The following is an 11,647-nucleotide window of genomic DNA, read 5'->3' as shown; positions in this document are numbered from 1 at the left end:
GTTTGTTTTGAGTCCGACAGTGATACACGATACATTTCTTAACTCATATGAGGCAAATTTACTACCACTTGTTTATGTATAACAAATTTGTAAATAAACACACTGTATGTATGATTTATTTATTATTATTATTATAATGCATCTTGTTATAGTTCTCCAAAAATTACCATCCTTCTCCTGAATAAAAAAGGAAAATATAATTCTAAGAAAATTCACTTTCCCCTATAATTTATCCAAAAATATTTCCATGTGTTTTAAGGTCATTTGTAAATATGCATACTGTAGGTAGGATTTATTTTTATTATTATAAATTATAATGCATCTTGTTACAGTTCTCCAAAAATTTAACTTCCTTCTCTTGAATAAAAAAGGAAAAAATAATTCGAAGAAAATTCACTTTCCCCCTATAAATTTATCCAAACAATATTTCCATGTGTTTTAAAGTTATTTGTAAATATACATTCTGTAGGTATGATTTATTATTATCATAATGCATCTTAATACACTTCTCCAAAAAACTATCTCCCTTCTCATGAATAAATAAGGGAAACATAATTCCAAGAAAAATCACTTTCCCCCAATAATTTTTACCCAGTCCGGGTCCGTCAGTTAGTCCGGGTCCGGCGTCCGGTCCGGGTCCGGGTTTCATACCAAAGTCCGGGTCTGGAGTCCAGTCCGGTCCGTGTTTCAGGACGTACCGGTTTTATATAATTGGGGTCCTAAATGGGGTGATTTTCAGATGAACAAAAATACAATTTGTCGAGTATTGTCGTTCGTAAATCAGTCGTTTCTTAGATTTTCTTTTGTGAATACACACACGAAAACTAGTCAGGCTTATCACTATATCACATGGGAACATATATATACTGTTTATCCTCGCTAAACGAAGAATTTATTACTATTTTTCTGTTGTTTAAGACACTTACGTTGACGTTTAGACGTCTTTTGTATATGTTTTAGTTGGGTTGGTGTTAATTAAAAGGAAAACAAACTGATTTTCAATAGGACGAGATAGGTGAGTGTATTCTAATATGTCATAATGCAGTTGTTTTCTAGTGTAAGATAGGTAACTCAAATATTTCATTATCGTAAACAAAGATTGGGCGAAGGTTATTTTTAAGAACTATATTTCAGAATTTTAAACAGATTACAGAAGTTAAACGAGTATAGGTGAAATGACGACCACTAAAGAGAGCTGTGGTGTAGAATATACCCATGTTGGAAAATCAGGGCTTAAAGTTTCCAACGTATGTCTTGGAACTATGACTTTTGGTAAAAACGATGATCACCCAGTAGCTGTAAGTAGCCAACTGTAAAAATAAGTAAAATTTTTAACAGGGTAAAAGGGCTGTGGTGACCAAGAATCGGGTATTCATTGGTCACTCAATACAAAATTTGGTTTGGGTTATTCCTACATTATGCCTGATAGATGAGCGTTTCGCTCGCTCAAAAGTCAGCGCTTCGAGTGGTGTCAGTGGTGCTAACCACGAGTCTGCTTGCACGTCTTTTGACAACTGGTAGTCTGTGCAGGGCTTAATTTATGCGTGTATTTAATTACCAGAATAATGGAATATGACTACTTTCTTGAACAGTAACACTTTATTTTGCAAAATTAGTTATAAAAAAACTGTCTTTATCAGTAAGAACAAATCGACCTACTTTTAGCCAGAATATACTTATTGAAGATAACCCATTAATCTGTTATGCAATTGTCACTAGACCAATATTACGTTTTTATTAAGTATCGAATGTATGTGCAAGTCATAGTACTCTGGGGATTTAAATAAAATCTTTAAAATGATATGCTATATAAAAACCGGGTTTCTTTTGTGATCATTCAAAACTCAAAACAAACAAAACAGAAAACAGTAAACAAATGATGTCATTTCAAATTAACTTTTTCGGTTTTGATGTATTTAGTACAGGTTTACATTTGATAGTACTTTTACCATTGCAATTATTAATTGTGTCGGCTGCTGACTTATTGTGCAAATGAAACAAGAAGCACAAATTCTTACAGATACAATCAATTCAAAGTTTGAGAAACAGATCTATAAATGTATAAAGTGTACGTATAAATGGCGAAAAAAATGTTTTATTCGGAATTTGTTCGTACACTCTATACAATTACTATAAATTGCGATTTCTGGATATACATTTGACAGAAGCTTATATTTTTTTATATATGATATTGCGAATATAATAGGAGAATAACAAATATAAAAAAAGTATTCATCTCGTGGACAAATAACATGCTAATTAACTCATCGATAATTAGGTCATCCGCATCATGCATTCATGAAGTATTGTTTTCTTATGTCACTCGTTGTTTATTTTTCAAAATTCGAGTTCTTGAGTTAGTTAAAATTATTCTATTGGTATTCAGAACATACAAGTAACAAAATAAACAATCACTCTCAATTTACTGGCGTATTGAATTTTAAGCCTAGTACCTTCTGCTAGCTATTATTCGTGTGTTTCTTTGTCCTATATGTTCTCCCATTTATTTGTATTGTGGTCCTGTCATGTGATGTTGTCGTTTTGGTGTTGTGTTTGACGTTGCCATAAAAGCGGGAGGTTTGGCATGCCACAAAAACAGGTTCAACCCACCATTTTTTTCTTAAAATGTCCTGTACCAAGTCAGGAAAATGGCCATTGTTATATTATAGTTCGTTTCTGTGTGTGTTACATTTTAATGTTGTGGTTTTGTTGTGTCGTTGTTCTCCTCTTATATTTGATGCGTTTCCCTCAGTTTTAGTTTGTAACCCGGATTTGTTTTTATCTCTATCGATTTATGAGTTTCGAACAGCGGTATACTACTGTTGCCTTTATTTACTCTGACAGTATTTCCAAATACTGTAGGACTTGTAAGTTGGCAACAATATCGTAAGTCTCTCTCTCTCTCTCTCTCTCTCTCTCTCAGGTAGATGTAAATTCAGCTAACATATTAAGTAAGATATTGTGAATATTTTAGGTGTACAGCTGTCCGACGCAAGCAGATGAGGAAAAGTCTCACAAATTGTTAGACCGCTATGTGGAACTTGGGGGCAACTTTTTGGACACTGCTAATGTGTACTGTTTTGGCCTGTCTGAAAAAATAATTGGAACATGGTTAAAGAAGTAAGCTCGATTATTGCAATTTGTAATTTGTTAAATTTTACACACTAAAATAACTTTAATGCTATTATTTTATTGTAAACGACGACGTATTTATGTTTGTTTTATATTTTAGACCCGAAATTGGCCAAAATACCCAGAATTAGCTACCAAAAGCGTAAAACTTCAGTATTTTTCTCAATTTTCAGTAATTACAATTTCCATCAATGTGTTTTTCATCTCTAAATATTGTGAACTTCTGCACAAAGATTCTATTTTATAGAAACACAATGTAAAAGATGTAGATATTTTCATTATATATAAAAATAAGGAGATGTGGTATGATTGAACCCCTTACTGTTTAGTAGGCTATAAAATTCCCTACATGATAAATGTAAAAAAATCCAAACGATTCATGTTCAAAATAATAAACGAAAAAAATAGAATAAAATGAATTACAGGCTCATGATTTAGGACCGGCACATATAGAATGTTGCGGGCTTAACAGGATTGCGATCTCTCAACCTTCCCTTACATGGGACAGAGATGTAAGAGCACAAATTGATAACAAACGCTAAAAAATAGTTGAAAAGAACTTAAGTGGGTTAGAGAATACCTAAGGAAGTTAACTCCGTTAAATTCAGCTGAACGTTTAATCACATAGTATTAGTAAAGAGAAATCAAGCATCTAAATGGTCAAAATTATTGTCAAACTGCTATATGTCTAACGAAATTATTCATGTAAATTGTGTAGTTTAAATTTCTTGAAATTTTTATATATTTATCAACAGGTCAAAATAAATATTTTGTCCAAATTTCATGAACATTAAACGAGCCAAATCTATTTTAATCAAAGTGTTGGGTACCTACCCCTTAACTCATCAGATCGATACAAAGTACAAAACAACTAAAATAAAAATGTTACAACAAAAATACCGAACTCCAATGAAAATTCAAAAGTCAATAAAAATAACAAAACCAACCGTATATCAACCAGCGGAACGAATAGACGAATATTCCTGACCTAGTATAGGCATTTCTGAATATAATAGCGGGTTAAACCTGATTTTATGGCTAGATTGCTAAACCATTTGTATGGTATGTGCCTATAGTTCATCAAATGACTACTGTCGAAGACGGGACATTAAAATGAGGAGACGTGTTATGATGGCAAGTGAGACAACTGAGACAACTATCCACAAATGGACAAAGATATTAACAACTACAGTTCATCATCGGCCTTCAAAACTGAACCAAATTCATACCGTATTGTGGACTATATAAAAGGCCCAGGTACAATAAGATTTGGAACAATTCAAAATAGACCAACGAATTTCATGATTTAAGCTAATTTCTGAAAAATTTAAAGCAGACAATAACCCTAGATTACTTGCTCCCGGTTCGGGACAGACACAAACAGCGGAGTTAAACATATTTGTTAGCGCATAACATTTCTTCTAATCTGGGACAGTAGTGAAAACAATATAAGAACAGACTGTAAAAACCATTTCGAAAAGATTTGACTTATTTGATCGGCACTTAGCAAAACAAAATTAATAGAGACAAAAGACACAAATTACAGATCTAACAGTACTCGCATATATTGGAATCTATTTCAAACCCCAGTTTCAAATAGCAAAAACATCATGATTTCCCAGACGAAAATATTGATCAGTACACCTCCAACGGATTTTATGTCACAACGTTACAAGCAGTAAGTTTAAATTATTACACGAAAGAATGCCAATTAGAATTGTACACACATTTCATTCTTGTAAATAAATAGATAAAAACAAAAAAAAATAGAGAAGGCTATCATGTCACAATCGGCTTGATTTTTAAAATTTTCGAACGATAGAAGATATTCAATTTTATTTTTTTTTCAGACAGAAAAGAGATAACATAGTTGTGGCTTCGAAGGTTCGGTTTCCGATAGGAATGGAACCTAACAGTGTTGGTCTTAGCAGACGACATATTATCAAGAGTTGTGAGGACAGTTTAGAACGACTTCAGACTGATTACATTGACCTTTATCAGGTGCTGTGTTTACATTTGAAATACCTCACACAAAATAAACATTGCTGATATGTCATATTTTTCATTTCACGTTTGTCTAGCAACAGTTTGGAGAAATATAGTGTGTGTTACCCTACATTGTATTTTTACGATATATTTTGCGTCTACGTGTGTTTATGTGTGTTTTTTGTTTGTTTGTTTTTGTTTTGTTGCCTTGTCGTTTCTCTCTTTGTTTAAACATTTGCCATTATTTGTGTCACTCTTTTTTTCATATTCATTTTCAGATTCTAGAAGAGCTATAATTCCAGATTGAAATGTCCAATATACCGAACTTAAAAAAAACACTGTGATAACGAATTTGCGTTTAATATATTTTAAACCGTTTAAAAATATTAACTCCATTTTATAATTGTAATGATATAAATATGTATGTGTTATTTATTGACATGAGGGGAGTAGATATCTTAAAAAACCGCAACATGTGTATGTGCCTTTTATGAACCTCCTCAGTGATTGTGTTTTGTCATATCTTAAAGTTCTATGTCATTTGGAGAAGTTAGGTGTTGAAAGCGCTTATTTGATTTCTTTCTCTCCTTTTTTAGACCCTTGAAGATATTGTTTAAACTTCTATGTATTTACTCCTCATGCCTTGAGTTTTTTTTTTGTCGTTGGGTCGCTTTCTCGTTGACGGATACCCTACAACTCCTTGTGCGCATATAACACTTGATTGTAATAACCCTTCTGTTAATTACCATCTTCATTTACATAAATTTAGCCAATCAATGTCAGGTCTGCACATTCGCGGTATACATATATAATGTAAAAAAAGACAGGTCAGATATTCAACTTGGTTGAAAAATAGAATGTTATGTATTGAATTTAAATGAATTTTAATGCTTTACTGATTAAACATTAATTGCCAACAGTTCAAGGACTGCTACTGGTTCTCTTTAAGGATATTTATTTTTAACATTCATACAAGACATCAATGCATATAACAATCACAAACACACATGCAAACACACCAACAACTTTAACCTTTTGTAAGATAAAAACAACACCAAATATATACAATTTGTTGAAACTGTCATTGCCAGATATAAGTAAATGAGTTTTTTAGTTAAGCTTACTAATAAAAATGCATTTAGATACCATGTTAATATCTAAGAAATTTAACTAGGTACATATCAACTATTGTAGACACATATATGGGATGATGCTACGCCAATTGAAGAGACTATGAGAACTTTGGATGACCTGGTACGATGTGGAAAAGTTCGCTATATCGGAGCATGTAATTTGGTCGGTTGGCAGATGCAGAAAGTTGTAGATCTTACGAAATATATGGGTCTTACACCACTGATAAGCCTACAGGTATGAAACTGCACTGTTCTTATAATGACGATTTCATTACTTCAAATTCACTGCTAATGTAAGCTTAATGATGAGTTTTGTGGGTGATGGGGTTACTGTTAAAATTTGTTAACGTCTGCAGTGCTTTTTATACTGATTAAGGTTTCTTATACTAAAATGGATCAAATTCTAGTAAAACTAACGACTTTTTTATGTTTCCCATATTTTTTTTTTTTAATTTATATAACGCTTTAAACAGCAAATAAAGTTATTAATGAATATATTGTAAAATACGAAGTTTCTCTTGTAGCAACAATATAATCTTTTGACCCGACATCCAGAATTTGAAGAATTCCAAGTTTGTAAAAATGAAGGTTTAGGAGTTCTTCCATGGAGTCCCTTAAAGGGGTAATATTATATATTAGACAAGTTTGGTCTTTACCGTTACTATTAAGGGAGGCGGATTTATATGTTTTTCTTATTTCCGAATACCTTATGTTTCTGTTGTACATTTTTCTTTTGTTCATTTTTGAAGGAAAAAATGTTAAAACTTAACCATTCTCTCAAAACGCAGGAATAAAAAAAAAAGAATCATCAAACGTGTTTTTCCATTCATTCATATTAGAATTTGATCATTTATCATTTTCATTCAAAAGAACATAAAATGACCATTGCTAAATGTTACGACATAAACTCTTAAATGAAGTTATACCAATGCCATGAGCTGTTTATAGTATGATCAACAACCTTGATCCGTAATACGATTAATGCACTATGTTATAGATGAAATACCGTGTCAACAATGTACTTGAGATAATATAAAGACAAAATTGTACCTAGTTGTTTTACATTATATTTATAGTGGTGTTTTAACTGGTAAATACAAACGAGGAGAGAAACTTGACCATACAAGTGGACGTATTGCTCATATAGCTAAAGATGAAAGTAAGGCCATGCAATCTGCTCCGGCATGGAGTCAGTATGCTAACAATGAATCGTACTGGAGCCTAATAAAAACAATGGAAGAAATAGGAAAGGCTCATGGTAATTTTAAGTTTAACAAACACCTATGATCGTTTAGAGTTAAGAGGTTTATTTTAAATTGAATTGACGTTAAAGTTAAATTCAAGTTAAAGACAAATGAAGACAATGTGAAAATCAACAATTTATATCCATTCCACTAAAAATAAATTCAAAACTATCAATTTATTTTAGTAATGTCATGCTTATATTTCCCAAAACTTCAGACTATTTCTATGGACAATATTTTTGTGCTTTATTAGCTAATAATAACATAATAGTCTTCGACTGTTTAATCGATTATTGCTTATAGATAGTTATATCTAATGAAATCTGTCTATGTAACAAAGTTGAAGGAAAAATTAATCGCAGTCAACCAACATCCTTAAATCTTTAATAACTTTTACTATAGGAAAATCAGTGGCTCAGGTTGCCTTGAGATGGACACTTCAGAAAGATGTTGTAGCATCTGTAATAATTGGTGCCACATCAATCAAACAACTAGAAGACAATATGGCCGTTGGTAGCGGTTGGAGTTTAACAAAAAAAGAGGTAATAATGACATGTTCATTCTTTCACATTGACATTAAACATGCCAGATTTCTTTTGCATGTTTATTTGAAATCATACTCAATTCGTGGTTATTTTTTTATTTTCAAAATTACTGTTTTTTTTTATACTTTTTCTACTTTTTCCATTAAAATTGATAGTGCTGGTATCAGAAATTGATTCATCCAACTCTTATAGTAAAAATAAATATACACATATAACAATAGCTTATACAAAACTGGGTCCCAAGAGAAATCTTCCAATTCCTTAAAATTAGTTAAAAACCAAAGTTAGATTATATGTCAAAAGGTCAACACCTTTTTTTTTTTTTTACATATATTCATTTATTCAGGAAAGACGTTTAAATAAAAGATATGAATTTTTAAGGCTATGCTATATATAATAGTCGATTTTCGAATTTTTAGGAAATTTGTATGCCTTCAGATATCGTTGAACTGTATCTGAATATCGAAAAAAATATATATGCAGGATGTCTTTTTTTTGTATGATGTTTGCATTTTAATGTATATATTATCAAATGCAAGTAACCCTAGTGAAAGAGCCAAAAAGATGCCAAAAGATAAATCTAGTTTGATGCCTGTGTGATGTTCGTTGTTGTTTGTCTTTTTGTACCCCTGGTGCATTTTTTCGGGGGAGACGACTCTTGATGGTTTGTGTGGTCTGTTGTAATGTTCAGTATTTTAAGTTATTCCTGTTTTCCATTTTGCAAGTAATATTGTGTCGATCGTCGATAATTAACATCTGTATGCTGGAAATCTTATTTGATTTTTTTGAAGCCGTATGCTCTCGATGTTTCATAATTTTTGGGTTGATCTGCTAATGTAGGTAACTTCTATTACTATTTTACTATAACTATTATTTTTGTTTATTTAGATGCAGTTATAGAATTCAATATACTCATTATGATTTTTGTGCATTGCAGATGGAGAAACTAGACCAGGTTTCTATACCAGATATACCTTACCCATATGAAATGTCATGGAGATGCAATTCTGCCCGAGTCAACAGATACAATCCAAGACCATTTATAGCAAATGTGTATTGACATATGGACTTTAGTGGGTGACATGCACATTGCTTATATGATATACATATAGATATATATTAGTTGAAAATTAAAATGTGTAGGCATGAGAAAACAGAGAAAATTATGATTATCTTTGAATTTTATAGCATTTGTTGAAATCTCAAATTATAACACTAATTATTTAGGTTTTAACAATGATATAAAACAAATAAATGATTGCAATATATTAGGTAAGAAGAGTTTTTATTTGTGTTATATATTTATGTTGATAAAAATTTAAATGATATGTTATATTTTTGTTATTTTGATAATATTTTAACCAGTAGATCATATAGATTCTATATGAAAAGAGATACCATTGATGACGAGGTGTTACTATAATCATAGCAGCAATAAGTTCTTTCTTTCAGTTTTTCCGTTTAGGTCAGTAAGAACGTTACCAGTTAACATTTACAATTTTTACAATTGTAGTACACATAATTTCAGATTTTACGAGGCGATGACTGAGTTTTACTGTAAGAAATAATTTTTCATTACAAAACCCCTTTTTTCAAGTTATCTTTTCATGATTTTAATGAATAATGACTATGTAAAAGCTTTAATACAACAAGTGTTAATCTATACTTTAATGATGAAGACATAATCTTTCAATCAGTTTAATTGATGTCTGGAACTTGCATGTCAGTAACTGCTAGTAGTCCTTTGTTAATTTATGTTATCGTTGTCATTTTGCTTAGTTTCCTTTGTTACCTATTCTGACATCGGGATCGGAATTCTTTTAAACTGAGTTTTACTGTGCGTATTGCTGTGTGTTTAGTTATTCTACATTGGCTAGAGGTATAGGGGAGGGTTGAGATCTCACAAAACATTACATGTTTAACCCCGCCGCATTTTTGCGCCTGTCCCAAGTCAGGAGCCTCTGGCCTTTGTTAGACTTGTATGTTTTTTAATTTTAGTTTATTTATAAGTTTTGGAGTTTAGTATGACGTCCATTTTCACTGAACTAGTACACATTTTTATTTAGGGGCCAGCTGAAGCCTGCCTTCGGGTGCCGTATTTTCTCGCTGTGCTGAAGACCCATTGGTGGCCTTTGGCTGTTTTCTGCTCTTTGGTCGGGTTGTTGTCTCTTTGACACATTCCCCATTTCCATTCTCAATTTTATCTAAATTATTAAATTAGTACACCTCTTTCTTTCATGCATCTTAACAAGATGATATACTTGTACCAAAGCATGCTGTAGATCAAGTACAACAGAACAGGTACAACTCCAACGACAGCTGTATTGGGAGGCTCTAAACGGGCTTCCATGAGACATTCGTTTTAAATATACGCATGGAGGGACTTTACCTTATTTTTCGGGGTGAGAATTCAATTTGTATGAGAGCACATACGCATCTGTTAGAATTAGTTCACAAACTGTCTTCAAACACGAATTTATCATTTAATGTAAATTAAAAAGACAAAAAATAAACAACAACAAAAACAATGCGATCATATGCGACTTCCGTTGTGAGAATGAGAACGTTGACTCGATGCCTCGTCTAGAAAGAGAGCGCCACGCTCTTTGCAAGCCAAAGAACCTTTGCAAGAACTCTTTACGGGTCCGTAGTTGGCAGGTTGAAAGGCAAAACTTCTCTCTCTTTCAGTCTTACATAACTTCTATTTCCAGTGGTAGTCTAAATTTCCAGCTCTACACCCCGATCGACCTCCTTTTTAGAACCTACCTATAAGATTAAGTGTTGTGTTATTCTCGTCCTGAAAATGCATGAAATGTTTTCGAGCCTCACTGATGAGTCTTTTGTAGACGAAACCTTACCTTACCTTACCTCTGAATCTTTAACCTCCTGTATAGGAGAACCATACCAGTGTCTTCATAGGCACCAGTATGTTTAACAGTAACAGGCCATGTGTAAATTTACAACAAATCTATGGCTTCCATGAATTATTTTGATTCTAATAGGACAAATAAGGTCATTAAAAAACTGAAGCGAGGGTGGGTATGCCGTGTGTGTCGCTATTCTTATTTACTCCCTGTTAGATAAAGCTTAAACTTTCTAATAAATATGTAGCTTGCAGCAAATATTTCGCAAATAACTGCTAGAAAAAATGTGTTTAATTCTTTTAACTCCCAAACCCAACATTTGCCATTTGTAATTTACATGTTTTTCTCGTAAGCTACCGTCAAATCCAAAGTTGACATTTCGTAACTAAGGAGCCGCCATGTTGACTTGCTGAAATCAGTAAATATTCGAATAATGCAATAGAATAGAAAATAAAACAAACCCTACCTCAAAAATTCATTTTAATGCAATATTATACGAACTTCCATGGTTCACGTAACGGAAAAACCTTCAGCTTTAGCGTTTTCATTTGTATGACGTCATGTTTTGAAATCACTTAAATGCGCCAAAAGCATTAACGGACTTTCGCGGAATTTTAATTTATTTTAGATTTTGTAGATTTCTCCGAGCTATTGTGCATTTATTTTTGTTTGAGAATAGAAGTTCTGTAGTCTTTTTTCAATTGTAGTTTTTAAAACAATAAAATCGGCATAGCGTTTGCAAA

The 11,647-nt window shown here is 32.2% G+C and overlaps 1 protein-coding gene across 1 annotated transcript; it reads left to right on the top strand.

The window, feature by feature from the left end:
- Window positions 1–1,099: 1,099 nt before the first annotated feature.
- Window positions 1,100–9,373, top strand: LOC127698287 (1-deoxyxylulose-5-phosphate synthase YajO-like). Its single transcript, XM_052201680.1, has 8 exons — window positions 1,100–1,298; window positions 2,975–3,120; window positions 4,983–5,133; window positions 6,313–6,486; window positions 6,776–6,873; window positions 7,328–7,509; window positions 7,898–8,037; window positions 8,978–9,373. Exons 1-8 carry the CDS (start codon window positions 1,176–1,178, stop codon window positions 9,098–9,100), a joined length of 1,137 nt encoding a protein of 378 aa, XP_052057640.1. The 5' UTR covers window positions 1,100–1,175; the 3' UTR covers window positions 9,101–9,373.
- Window positions 9,374–11,647: the final 2,274 nt, after the last annotated feature.

Source organism: Mytilus californianus, unplaced genomic scaffold, assembly GCF_021869535.1.
Source record: "Mytilus californianus isolate M0D057914Y unplaced genomic scaffold, xbMytCali1.0.p SCAF_4, whole genome shotgun sequence".
Classification (NCBI taxonomy): Eukaryota; Metazoa; Mollusca; class Bivalvia; order Mytilida; family Mytilidae; genus Mytilus; species Mytilus californianus.
The sequence above is the reverse complement of the archived record's forward strand: the minus strand, read 5'-3'. Positions and strand labels throughout refer to the sequence as shown.

Excerpts from the sequence above, each read along its gene's own strand:
- LOC127698287 (XM_052201680.1), top strand. The coding sequence starts at position 1,176 with ATGACGACCACTAAAGAGAGCTGTGGTGTAGAATATACCCATGTTGGA. Across the intron at positions 7,510-7,897 it reads AGAAATAGGAAAGGCTCATG|GAAAATCAGTGGCTCAGGTT; the intron begins GTAATTTTAAGT and ends CTTTTACTATAG. Across the intron at positions 8,038-8,977 it reads GGAGTTTAACAAAAAAAGAG|ATGGAGAAACTAGACCAGGT; the intron begins GTAATAATGACA and ends TGTGCATTGCAG.